Source organism: Bactrocera oleae, chromosome 3 (assembly GCF_042242935.1).
Source record: "Bactrocera oleae isolate idBacOlea1 chromosome 3, idBacOlea1, whole genome shotgun sequence".
NCBI lineage: Eukaryota > Metazoa > Arthropoda > Insecta > Diptera > Tephritidae > Bactrocera > Bactrocera oleae.
In genome coordinates this window covers 30,909,292-30,924,021 of record NC_091537.1, presented here as the reverse complement: position 1 = coordinate 30,924,021, position 14,730 = coordinate 30,909,292, and the positions used below count along the sequence as shown (strand labels likewise).

Here is a 14,730-nt window from a genome sequence, read left to right as displayed (position 1 = left end):
CTCCATGCCGCCTAGGGATAGGTTTCTGAGGCCTGGCAGTAACCTGCACCTGGTAAAAGGTATGATTGTAGTCTTGGAGGGGTTGATGTCCGAAGAAAGTGTTTGCGAACTTATCCCTGGCTAAGATAACAATATTGTCCGCATATCCCTGACAGCGGATTCCATTGCTAGTTAGCAGCTCGAGAAGATCGTCCATATTATATATATATAAATGATCAGGATGAAGAGACGAATTGAAACTCGGGTGACTGTCTGTCCGTCCGCCCGTACAAGCTACCACGTCCACAAATCGCCATTCTTCAAAAACGAATAAATTGACATAACTAAGCTCCACAATAAGATACAAGACTGTTATTTGGTATATAGGATCACATTAGGGAGGGGCGTCTGCAGATTAAAAGTTTTTTTAAAAGTGGGCGTGGTCCCGCTCCGTAATAGGTTTAAACCGCTAAAGCAATAATAACAAACTTCACTAAGGAAAAATGTTTTCAGAACCTCTATCGACACTGTGAAAATGGGTGAAATTGGGTGGCAACTCCACCCACTCCCCATATAACGGTACTGGTAAAAACTACTAAAAGCGCGATAAATCAAGCTAACAGGCCAGAGACATTAAACTTTATCTCTGGGAAACTTTATCACTTATTAGGCACCGCGTTCAAAATTATACAGTGGGCGTGGCACCGCCTCCTTTTAGGTGAAACCCCATATCTTGGGATCTGCTTAACCGATTTCAGCCAAATTCGGTATATAACATTCTTCTCATATTTCTATGTTATAATGTGAAAATGGGCGATTCGGATTACGACCACGCTTATTTCCCATATAACACCATTTTAAATTCCATTCTCTCACTTTCCACTATGAAAATCAAGCAACAATGATTGCATCGGGGTAAAACTTTGCGTGAATAATACGTTTAAAGTATGCCACCTTGTGACCAAAAATTGTCTTAATCGAATCAAAACTGTTCACGCCCCTAGGAACTGAGTATGTGGAAATCAGTTGATTTTTTACAGAAAATATCGGTCAATGTGTAAGATATAATATATAATTTACATTCATATAATAAAAAAAATAAATGAAACTCTCTATAATAGTATGTCTTTGTGTCAAGAATAGGTTGAATCGGATTAATACTTCCTTAAATATAAAATTTTACCAACAAATGAAGCAATATCCCGGGCTTTGATCCTTGCAAGTTGCGAGAGTGTGAAATGTTCGGTTACACCCGAACTTAAAACTTCCTTACTTGTTTTTCCTTATATTTTTTCCCATCAAAGTTGAAAATATTAAAAATATCATTACTAAGAACCAAATAAATACATACTTAAAGTGATGATTTTTTTAAAAATCGTAATTAAGCGCGATTCCCTTTATTTAAAAAGATACCCAATTTATTGGGGAGCACAAAATTTTTTTTTCACTAGCTTTAAGGGGTTAGGGGTATTCATAATTTTCAAAATATAAATTAATTTTTATTTGCATTTTCGTTAAGTGTAATATAGTGAAAATATTCTCTAAAAATTTCAAGTTGATCCGATAATAACTTTTTGAGTTATTCGACAAATAACAAAGAGGGCTCGGGAGCAGGTAAGTGAAACTTTAAATGCGTTTTTCTCAAAACTACGTTTTTGAACTGGTGGCGACTGTAACTCGAAAACCGCTTAGTAGATTTTAATGAAATTTATACAGCTTTTAGAATACATAATAAACTCAGGCCGCCCAGGATCCAAATCTATTTACAAAACTAATTTTTTTTCCGATTGATTATAGATGGATCTTAAAACTTATGATTCTCACCGCAAGGACCTTTTTTTGGAACTGGGTGAACACAGACAGCTATAATTTTGGAAATAAAATTTTTTTTTTAAATTTTAGTGACGTCAAGTCAAAACATTGTATAAAAATGCCATATTACTACTTTTGTAAAATGACATGATTTAATAGCAAAAAAAATTGCTGAAAATTTTAATTTTTTCAAGCATCTGACTACACCTAACCCCTTAAATAGTTTATAATCCTCTCTCTCTCTCGTGTTATTAGTTTTATAATTAACTCTGTTCAAATTTATTTATATAACAAATTATTATACCTATGTATTAAACAGTCATTCCAATTTAATTAAAAATAAAAGTAGCTGTGCTGGACTGAAAGCAAGCCAGCTGATTGCGCGAAATGATGATGTCCGAAAAATGAAGGATCAAATTGTCGAAGGGCGCTGTACCGCTGCGAAGTCGAGTTAGCGCGTAGGATCGCTATCTAATCGAATGTGTATAAGCGAATGAGGTGAAAAAGCTGGGCGGACCATTCCTTTTGTTAGCTGTTGATGTTCACACGCCATAACAGTGTTGTAATGTCCTGTGTGATGTCATCTGGTGCAGTGTATTGGTGAGTATATATATGCTATGTTTACATTGACGATGTATTAATATTCGGCAAAAACGAAGAGCACTTTAAAATATAGGATTAGTATTTCAAACTTTAGAAAATGCAAATATGAAAATCCAATTAGATATTTGCAAAGATGGAAGTAGAAGTTATACGATACGTAATCAGCTCAAGTAAGATAAAAACCAATCTCAAAAACGTAGAAGCGGTAGCTAAATTTATCGATTTATCTAGGACTATTCAAAAATATATAAACTATTAACAGCATTTCTAAGAGGAGAAGCCGGTAATGTCTCCAAACGACACTCAAAGAAAATAGAAATGAAATTAGATAACAAAGCCTTTCAATAAAATAAAAAAGGTACTCTTGAAAAAACATTTTTGAACTAACAACCGTCGCCTACTATTTTGCTTAGGAGCCGTCCTATCTCAAGATGATAGACCAATAACTTTTATTTCGAGAACTTTAAACAAGGCTGAGGAGCACTATGCTACCATTGAGAAGTAATCGCTCTACAGTTCCAAAAATATAAAAGTTATAATTGACCATCAACCTCTTACCTAAGTCATAAAAACAACAATAGTAAAAATAAGTGATGGAAAGCCATTTTAAAAAGTATAATTACGAACTAATTTACAAACCTGGTAAAACAAATGTAGTTGCAGACTCCCTTTCAAAAATACCAATACAAATCAATTCACTCTCACCTGCAATCTATAGACATGATAGTCATATTTTAATCCCATGCACATAAGTTCCAATTAATATTTTCAAGAATCAAATATTTTTTAAGCATAATGAAATATCTACATTTCAATTTAAGATCGTTTTCTCCACTGTTCATAAGCATACAGGTTGGTTGAAAAGTTTCTATTTTCTCAAAGAAATGGCACTACTAGCTCCATTTTTTTGTCAAGTTGGTGTATCTGTAATCAGAACACATGCAAAGTTACAAATTATTCTGTTAATTAATTATTTGTTTACAAGCCATTTGAAGTTAACGTGTTAAAGTATTTATGAACAATTGTTAGAAGTGTATAAGGAGACATTCCCTTCAAAATGCACCGTTGAAATTTTGGCCGGCTTCGTACTAGGCTTGAAGATGACCAAAAACCGCAACCTTAACAGAAATCATTGAGCAAGTTCATAATATTGTTAGTGAAGATTCAAGTATGACTAAGCGTGAAATTGCTAATGCCATAGGCATCTCAGGCTAACGAGTACTTCATATTTTACATGGAATTCAACAAAAACTGGATCGAAAACAAATTTCTCAGCATAATTTAGAGCGTTTTAAACAGAATAAACCGATTTCTTGCGTCGTTTTATGACTATGGATGAGACTTGGATCTACCATAATGATCCTAAATTGAAACAAGAACGTTTATAATGGACTGAAGCTGGTTGTTCAGCTGCAAAACAGTTGAAGTCACAACGATCAGCAAAGAAGGTTATGGCATCAGTTTTTTGGAATGCAAAAGAAATTTTATTGATTGGTTATCTGCATAAAGGCAAAACAATCAACTCTGAATATTATTGCAGCCTTTTGGATTAGCTAGATGAAAAAATTCGTGAGAAAAGACCTGGTTTGCAGCATAAAAAAATTATTTTTCACCAAGGCAATGCACTTGCTCACAAAGGTATTTTAATAATGCCAAAATGCAACGAATTAAGATACGAATTGCTTGATCATCCACCGTATTCACCAGATCATCTTTTAAGAAACCTGAAACAATTCCCTAGTGGAAAGCGTTTTTCGTCGAATGGAGAAGCTATTACTGCCGTAGACGGGTATTTTGCAGAGTTTCCCAAAAGTCGTTATAGGGATGGCATAAAATTATTTCAGGATCATTGAAATAAGTGTATTTAAGTGAAGGAAGATTATATGGAATAAAAAATATATTTCGTACCAAAAACAGTATTTTTTGTTTACTTAGCAGAAACTCCATTACGAGCATATCCAGGGCACACAGACCATATTGATATATTTTTACTAGAAGGAAGAATAGTTATGACAGATTTAAATAAATTTACAAAATATGCAGTAACAGAAAACATAAATAGAAAAGCAATAGAAGACCCCTGAGAGATATTATATTTTTCTTCGGAGTACTAAAATTAATATTATAGTTCCACTCCACATAAATTGAAATAATGCGTTGCATAAAAGAAAATGGTGGACAGAAATTTGGAAAAACTTTTAGAAAGAGCAGTGTCCGAATATAAACATTTCGTTCGTTCCACAAGATTAAAAATACCGGTCGGCCTATTTTTTCATAGAAATGTGAATGATTTTCCTCGATGAGATAGATAAAGAAGGTAGAAATAGTGGCGTGTTTACTGAAAAAGGACAAATATTTTACAAAGTAGGGTACGTAATTAAATAAGTACCGACATTCTTTTCCAGGCTATTACTATCGTTATGCCTAGTGGAAGTATATATACTCAATTATTCAAACGCACAACTCATAACAGTAGAAAAAGGAACAGCTAGACTACAAACAGGAACATTTAAAATAATACACGAAATTGACATAGAAAGTTACACGGAAACCCTTCACCATATAGAAACGAAAACTGAAACTGATCCAATCCGCAAAAATTCTAACATAACTACCCCTTCATATTTCACTTAATAACGCGAATAAAAACTCAACTGAACAATTAGACAAAGAAAGTAAAAAGAACAATAAATTTTCTGGGTAGTGCATGGAAATGGATTGGAGGAAGTTCAGACCAAAAAGGCTACGAAATAACTTCAAGTAAAATATATAATGTCTTGCAAAATAACAATAACCAAGTACTAATTAATAAACCTACAATAGAATATTATATAAACTATACAAAATGAAAAATTTCTAATACTACAAATTAAAAATAACTACACTAGGAAACAGTAGCTCTGTTTTATGATGTTTCTTATCCGATTTTGTATGATTTTGCCACGCTAATTCGAAATGACTGACTACAGAGTCAGTTTTTTTCTAGCAGCTCTAGTTTTCGTAATTTGAATATATTACATTTTTAGCCAAAGTACTACAATTTAAAAATTAAAATATAAATTTCTGTAAGAGAAAAACATGAACATGAAAAAACTTTCTTTTATGTGCTTACCTTGTATAATTAGAAACATCAGTCTTGTTTTCAATGCTCCAGAAGTATTCAGCCATCATATTTGCATTCCAAAAACTCTGTTATCGCTCTTCGCTTAAGTCGTCTAAAATTTCTGGGAAGCGGTCTAAATGTCTGAAGAGGAAGTGGATCCTAATGCTCATGTTACAACACAGTCTCTGGAAGTGCAACATGAGCTGCTCAATGTATTGAATATAGTCTGGATACTTTTAATTTCCTAAGAAGATTTTCACAACGCAAATAAATTCAATCCGTGCCGATTTCTCCTTATCTGTCATACAATCAGCAAAATTTTGGTATTTTATTAGTTCCTTGATTTGAGGACCGTCAAAACCACCAGCTTTAATTTTTTCTATGCTCAATTTCGGAAATATTTTACAGATATATTTAAAACATTCCCCATCCTTGTTTAGAGCTGTTAGTAGAAAATAGTTTAGAAACTTCATAAAACAAAAAATTTTAATCTTGTTTACCAGTGTTATAGAAGAAGTTTTGAATATCGCATACGCAATACATTTGGCAAAAGCCAATATAGTAAATTCGTTTATATTGTCAAATGAAGAAATAGATATTGCAAGAAAAATAATAGACAAAGACATTATTTCATACATAAATTTCCACGAAGCTCTTAAATGTTCCGAAATATAATTGCAACAAATGGCAATATTATAATTTATATTGTAAATATTCCAACCGTGGATAACCAAATCTGTAAAGCAATAGACATTAGAGCTGTAAAAATTAATGGAAGAATTAATAAAATCAGTTTTAACAATTCTAAATTGCGAAAACACAAACTATGGAATAAAAAACTATTGTAAAAATTAGAAAGAAGAAATCGTCTAGCTGGAGATGCTGAAACCGCTAAACTTCAACAACACAAAAGAAGTAAGCTTGATAGAAAAGGCAAAAAAAAATTATGAACGCAACCAGCATCAGTTTAATTACTATTCTAATAGTGATGGCCTTAGTTTTTGTAAAATACATTATAAAAGAATCCACGGAAAATCAATCCATTAAATTATCGCAACCGGCAATCCATGGAGTCAACCAAATTTTCGACAAACTCAAAGATACAAACAAAGATTTTTGCATTTCAGGGGGGGACTAGTTAGCGAAACGTGCAGTACGCTGCAGAGCAATGTCGATTGGTGATAGGTTGAGTAACCTTTTTAGTGCAGCTGTTGGAGTCGTTCTTACCGTTGAGCTTTGGAAGTTTCCATGTCGGGATTTTGTTCCTCCTTGTAAGGAGTGCCATATCCGTCTTGTCAGCATTTACCTTTAGGTTAGGCAATATCGCCCGTGATTTATGATTCTTAGAACGTTGTTCATCATGTTGTTAATTATATCTAGGAACTTGCCCGTCACTGGAACTTGCCCGTCACTAGTATCAGCTTGAGTGCTCTCTTTTCAAATTTTTTCAGAAGCTCATTAGCTGCAAATAACAACAGAAGTGGTGACAATGCACCCCCCTGAGGAGTTCCGGTTCCGCATTAATTTTCCTGTAGCAAGAGCTGTAATCCATGTTATGATGGCTGGAGGACTTAAAAAAAAATTTACAAATAAAAAAATGTGCGTAACAATTCAACCTTCATTACTCGGACTCGAAGAAACGGAATGGATTACAATCATATTTGGTATCTTATTCACTTACTAAGTTTCATTACTACATTTTGCTTCGATTCCGAAATATTTATTTTAAAATCAACGTAAATAACTCAAATGGTCTGAACTGATTGCATTAATTTTTAGCATTACTTAAGTATAAGTAAATAAGAGAACATGTTTCCACGCAATCATACACTGACCAACATATTAGGCATAAAGTCCAATAGAACGAAAATCATTATATTTAGTAATAGTAGAAGTTAAGGTAATTCGTGAACCAATTAAGCTTTAGTACATCAAATATTATAGTTCACTTAATTTTGCTAAGATTGCTTGATCAATATATACGCTATAAATTCAACCGGAAGTTTGATATATAGGGGCTCAATTTATTGTTGACCCACTTTCATATATTTTAGGTACAAGGATACGCTGCTAGTAGACAAAGATGTTCTCCTAATTGCTTGAAGATGTCTCACATATCACAACCTATTAAAGGGCGACCCCATTTTTCAACTACAGATGCCCATTCATACTCCGAAATTATATTGTAGTTTCGTATCTCAATATTTTTAGATGTCGCACTTTTTAGGTTTTGGATAACATCATCTTGTGGGCGTGGCAATAGTCCGATACCGCACATACTTACCTTGGTTGCCAAAGAACATACATACATACATATGTATGTTTCATCAAGATATGTCAATTTTTACTCAAGTTATCGCTTGTACGGAAGAACACACCGTCAGTTGTAAATTAACTCGTCTTGGCTTATTCGTTCCAAACTTGTGTGCCAGTAAAGACCGAGCACAGTTTATTAAGACTGTACGGTTTAATCGGAAACATGTTAGGTCTATATATTAAAGATTTATACTTATATTTACTTTTGTATGTATTTCACTGCTTTTTGATTAGACAGTAATTATTATTTAATTACATATCAATACACACACTGATAAATATTTATATACATAAAGTGAACGTTAGTGAAATAAATCAATTTACTCTGAAAGCAAATAAATTTGCAAAGAAAACAGGAAAGCAATGGATGGAGAGCATAGCAGTGCCAAATCTTAGTCAATTGGTTAAATTTTACGTGCACCATTTGGCTTTCGGCAAACATTTCCCAACAAACACCCTTGGATGGAATGATTGATATAAATTGTGATATGCAAATGTGTGCCTGCAGCAACTACATATACCTATACCATGACGGTTGGACTGAATAAAAAATCAATTCACAACGTTTACGCAGGTCAACTGGCCTTACTTACTTGTTGAATTATACTAAAAACTTAAAAGGCCATTGTAAAAATTAATATGAACTTAATAAGAAACAGTGCTGTCGCTCAAGTTCAAAATGCAGCGCTGAGCACCAATTAAACATAACTGCATCGAATAACCCAGCGCATTACAATGCATGGCACAAAACTTTCGAATACGTGATAGACATGGCTAAACGCTTCGTGGTTAAACGAAGCTAAGCCGCTGAAGTGAGTCAGTCATCATTCTAGGCTATACACACTTTAGTTAATTATTTATTTATACCGAAATCCGAGTGGTTCCTGATTTTTAAGCATGACTCTCTTTTATAAATAAATGCACATTTAACAATTATTGATGATCTTTTTAGCAACTAGAAAGCTGTTAGTACAGAGACAAATATTAGTTGGGTGATTTGTAACAGTCATTTTATTGCTTTGATATTAATATTATGCGTGTATTTTATGCCTCATGTAATATATACGTATGTATGTATGTATGGGTATATCCGTAAATAAGGTAAACTACAAGTTATTTTAATCGTTATGTTGCTAGGCCCAGTAAGATGTTAAAGACATTATTTTTAAATTTAAGCATTAGCTGACTGTTTCGATGTCATATTTATAAACCCACGTTTCGCATCAATAAGAATGGGTTTGATGCGTGTATGTTAGGGTTCTCAGCCAATTGTCAAGCAAATTGTTCGGGACGTCTTCTCGTTATTGTAAAAGATTTAGGTCTTTTGGTACGAGTCTAATATTGACACGATTCATACCGAAAACATTAACAAAAATATGTTAAATCGATCCATAAGTTTTCGAAGACTTCATGAACTTTACCGAATGCCTAGTGCCACTCAAATACATGTGCTCGTGATAACGCAGACTTCCCAAAGCACTTCTGCTACATTTTCAACGACTCCATAGCCGTAATTCCATTGAAAACACAACATTTAAGCAAATGCGTTCTTCAATTTTTTTTTTCATCGTAAAAATCGTCTGTCATACCATTCACGTCATAAACAAACAGCTGCAAAATACTCACGTTGGGTTGACGTACATTTTGTTTATTTGTATCAGTTTACGTTTTGATTTTTGAAATTCATTTGCCTTCAATACATTCATTCACCTATAGTATTAGTAATAAATAAAACTGAAATCATTTACTTCTGAAACCGAATTTTCCTCTATAATTCATTATATAATATAATATTAGTTGCAAACAAAATTTCGTAATGGCGCTGTTTTATCTTTGGATACCTACAAGTACATATGTATGTACATGTTAGATTTTGTCTTTGTTAAGTCTGCATATTGAAGTCGATTCACAGAGTCCAAAAACGGCGTGATTAGGTTTCGATAGTTTGATTCTACTCGTGTAAAAATTTTTCCTTATTTCCGTTATACATATATTATTTCATTTTTTTTTTGGAGTCATTTATAAGTTTCAAAGGCATTCTTACTCATATACATATAAGGACGCTAAATTGGTGTGCGATTAAACCTTAAACAAAATAATTTTGTTTCAACTATATTGTCTTAAAGAAATGACATTTAATATTTTGTAAGATTTCTAGGAAAAACCAAGCAACATTAACTAAAAGGTTTCAACAGCACCGTATCATTTCCTAATGGGTTTATACGAATAACAGAAATAACGATCGTTGTTTAATAAACGATTATGCAAAACGAGTTCGTCGCAATAATTTTGCAAGGCATATGAAATATGAAAATATGTAAATATTCACGAAAAACAAAAAAATACATCAAATAATGTCTCCAAAGTGCTGAAGAAAATTAATAAAACCATGATTTTTTTCTTGCTAAATTGAATTGTGTATAATAAATGTATATACCAAATAGTAAACTGGTGCTCGCCTAAAATGTGTACAAATATTAATGGATGCATTGAAGAGGTTTTCGCACAAAATTTGATTATTTTTTACAACCAAAAGTCTATCCGGTATTTTGCAATGTTTTAATAAACATATAAGTATGCTTTAACATTTAATTTAATAGTTTATTATTATAATAGTTAACATTATCAAGTATTGATGAAAGAAAACTTGTTGCCTGCATAGCTGCAATTTTTAATTTTAACAGATGTCATTGAGGATGCTGCCCGTGTTTGACTTTTGTTACGAGCTTTTCGATATGACAATAATAATGACAAAAACATGTGTATATGCTATAATACATACATAAATGTAGGCATGAGTGGTATAAATGGTATGTAGTTCCATTTTTCGGTATCACATTTGGCAAAAAAAAATAATCTTAAAATAGTTTTATTTTATATTCATACGTATACATACATTTATACATTATGAATAGCTCATGTAAACAAAATAGCACTGTTATGGCTTACCAGAGATTCCACCACAACCGGATATAATTTAATTATTGTTGCTATTCTTATGTTAATGAACCAATCTTTAGACGTGCTTGTATATTTATAAGGTTAAGTGAGACTTTTCGATGTTTTCTTTTTTAGTAGGTATGTAAATAAAAGTTCAGTTCTAGACTCTCACGCAACCAGGTGCTAGGTTTTTCACTATTTCATTACGCACCGTCCGTTGCCAATGCCGCCAAGGCCGCTGCTTGCATCTGATGTACTATGGAGTAGCCAGTCAACACCTCGACACCATCTTGATTGACAATCCTACTAACTCGCGGTGGCGTCTTGTCGAGGGAACGCGCTTCATGCTCGGCTACAATTAGACTCATTGGGGACAAAGTGGTTGTTGTTGTTGTGGTGATATATGGTTCAGGAGTAGTACTTAAAATAATTGTTGTTACATCTACCTCAGGTATTAGATTTGTTGTTGTTGCTATTATATCTGCAGTAGTTGTACTGGTTGCTGCATCCGCGTCTTCTATTGCACTTTCTTCAGTTGTTACGATAGTGTTCGTGGTAGTTTTTGCGCTGTCACTCTCGTTTACCACTCGTTGCTGCTGCAGCTGCTCGTTCACTGTGCTCGTATAGAGTGGCTTCTCTTCAACTTCAGCGGCTGCCCTCGCTTCTGATTCAGCAACATCCTCCGAATCAAGCTTATTTTCTGCGGTTTTTATGGTAGTGCTTAGCTCTTCTTCAGTAGTAGCTGTAATTGTTTCCCGTATCTCAGTTGTCGTTCCTGTTTTTGTGTCATCCATTTCTGACGGTTGCGTTGCCGGCGCCTTGGTAGTGTAAGTTGTTGTTTCCGCATTATTTCTCAAGGTCGTTATGTCTTCTGTTGTTGTTTGTTGTGCAACATTAGGGAACACTTTGAAATTTGCTAGATTTTTACTTGCTTCTGTAGGAGATATTTCGCTCTGTGTGGAGATATTTTCTTCCAACGGTATTCCTGTTCCAGTGATTTCTCCATCAATGAAGTTTGTAGTTGTCTTTATAGCCTCTAGTGAGTTTTGTGCTGTTTCTTCATCTTTTTCGAATGATGTGAACAACTCTCCCGCAGAGACTGTTGTTGTTTCCTTTGCTGATCGTTCTGTCTGTTGTTCATCGGATGTCTCTGTTATGCTGTCTGAAGTTAATGTTGGACTAGATGATGTTGTCGTTTGCTGTATATCACCCACCAACATTTCACTTTGTTCCGTAGCTGCAATGTTATCCGTTTCTAATATACTGGTTTTAACGTCTGACGATTCTGTAGATGACATATCCTCCTCTAAAACTCCTGTTGTTGTAATTACAAGTACTGGCGCTATTGTTGTATAATTAATTTGTTGATTTGTTTCTGTCTCAGTTGTCAGATTTTCATCAGTTAAACGCTCTATTGTTGTAGCAGTTATTGTTTTGTTTGTTGGCAAAATAGATTCGGAAGCAATTGATAATATATTAGAACTACTATCCTCAATTGTTGTGGGTTTGGATATAGTAGTTATAGTTTCTAACACCTCTTTCTCAGATACGAAATCAATTTTATTTGGTACCTGCGCTTCGCTTTCCACGGCAATAAGTGTTTCCAGCGATTCAGTAGTTGTTGTTCTAACTGCATATTCTGTCGCATTCTCTCCAGTTTCTCGCAAAGATTGGTCTTGTTGCACTTGCTTCAGGTCTTCAGTTTCTGTAGTTCCATTAACCTTTTCTGTGGTTATCGATGCTACATAAATTGTTGATTCTACAGCAGGTTCTGTTTGTATCGCGATGTTGTCGATGATGTTTATTACTAAATTTTCGGCGTCTGTAGTTGAAGTTCCAAAATTTTTGTCACTCCTTGGCGGAGATAAGGCTAAAGATTCTTGAGACTCTTTTGTTTTTTCAATATTCATTGATTCGGAAACTTCATGATCCGTATCGGTTAAATCTGTAGCTTCTTCGGGTGCTGACTTTGTTATTGATTCGGCAGGTGTTTTCTGAATATCAATTGGTATTGTTGTCTGGTTTTCGCGTATTCTCTCTAACTCTTTAACAGGCAAATTTTTATGGTTGACCTCAGCTGAAACACTTACGCCAAATGCTTTATTCTCCTTTCCCAGTGGCGGAGTTGTATAATTTGGTATCGCAGTGTTTACTTCTGTGTTCTCAACATCGTTATGTTGCCATTTATTAACTTCAGTAGTTTCCAGCAACCCTTCACTGTAATTTACTTGCTCATGATTGTCAGCAGATGTGGTGTTTGGTGCCGCTTTTGGTTGCAATGTGGTTGGTAGGTTAGCTACATCAACCTTAGTTGCAGGCGTGGTAATGTTAATTTTAGAGACTGCCATTGTTGCGACGTTTAAAGCAGCTGCTAAAATCTCATTTGCCGCCGCGGCTGCTCTCACCAATTCACCTAAAATCGCCGGGCTTTCAGTTGCTCCCGAAGGGACTATCGGTGTTTCTGTTGCTGGTGATATTGTTATAGTTGTTGTCGCGGTATGCATTTGATGGGGAAAATTCGTCCCAAATGTTGTTGCAGCAACAAAATCGCTATCGTCAACTGTCACGTCTTTCATTGACGCGACTTCATTAGCAAGTTCACGCGCGATCACTTGCTGGTCCCGGCCCTTCAACTCAGTCACTACTGCCACTTCAGTTAAAGCCATTTCCTTGATAGTTATGGGCAACGAAGTGGTCGCCGTTTCGGCTTCTGTTTCGACTTCGGTGCTAGCATACGGCTGAACATCTGTAGAAGAAAATCCAGTAGGTGTTATGTTGGCATGATCATATCCGATTTTGCCAATTTCTAAAGTGCCATTGTTGTTGCTGATTCCATGCACTTTTGTTGCTGCTTCACCCATTGGCGCTGCTTTGGCAGGTGTGCCACAGACTAGCAATACTAGCATCGCGCCAGTTAGCATGTGGCAAACCGAGACATGTCTTGCTATCATTTCTGTCACGTTTTTTAATGGGGTTTTCAATGCTTTAGTAAGTATTTAACTATTAACTGTTTTCCCTTTCAATGGAATGTCGTTTTTTACGTCGTTTCGTTCGAACTGTTAGCGCGCTATTGATTTTTTCTTCTGATACTCGCTTGCGTTTATGTTCGTAATATGAACATTCAGTTTATGAGCAACCTGTTTTTATTTTTTTTACAATGAAGCTTAACTATACACTCGGCATAACCGTTTTTATAAGCTAGTTTTCTCTGTTGTTGTTTATTCTTTGCCGCTCTTCAGCTACAATTATTTACTGCCAACAACCGTCACCGTGAATGGCTAATGGTTGTTGAGCCACTTATTTTATAATAATCTTATATTAAAATCCAGGCGTGTTTGATTTCTGGTTCGTTCGAAAACTTTGCTAAACTTGTTTTTTTTTTTTTGAATTTGTATTCGTTTAGTTTAAATTATTCTTTGTAATTCACAAACTCAAACTGTCTCCATCGGTTGGTCGCTCGTGTTTATCGTGTGAGTAACATTCACTTTGGTTGTGACTAGTTGCGTTTACGTTAGGTGAGGAACTAAACCCATAGTACGGGTGTACAACAATTTTATATGTAATGCATATACGATTTCCGTCAACCGGCTGGCTTCTACGAGTATGCCTTGAACGCTACCTCTGTCTCGAACTAAAAGCATATTAACGCTATTTTTCGCATGAGTTTCTGAATTTTTCTTGTTGCCGCTTTGGTGGCCATCAGCTGCTTGGTTGCTCTTTCACTGCTGCTCTTGTTGGATATTTGTTGTTGCTCTTTTACTATGTCGATCGTCGCTTTGCTCTCTATCGCTCCTGCGCAAAGTTTGTGTCTATTTGCGATATGATATTTGTTGATGTCATTTGAATGCGCATAATTAGTCTATATTTCAGTTGCTAAATATTTTATTTTAAATACAAATACATATTTCAAAATACCTACCTCCATCTCCTTAATATTATGTGTACATAATTTCAATATATTGTTTGTTTATTTAAGG

At 34.6% G+C, this 14,730-nt stretch overlaps 1 protein-coding gene across 1 annotated transcript; it reads right to left on the bottom strand.

The window, feature by feature from the left end:
- Nucleotides 1–10,388: 10,388 nt before the first annotated feature.
- Nucleotides 10,389–14,357, bottom strand: LOC106623343 (mucin-22). The gene has a single exon (XM_014242810.3). It carries the CDS (start codon nucleotides 13,702–13,704, stop codon nucleotides 10,957–10,959), a length of 2,748 nt encoding a protein of 915 aa, XP_014098285.2. The 5' UTR covers nucleotides 13,705–14,357; the 3' UTR covers nucleotides 10,389–10,956.
- Nucleotides 14,358–14,730: the final 373 nt, after the last annotated feature.

Excerpts from the sequence above, each read along its gene's own strand:
- LOC106623343 (XM_014242810.3), bottom strand. The coding sequence starts at position 13,704 with ATGATAGCAAGACATGTCTCGGTTTGCCACATGCTAACTGGCGCGATG.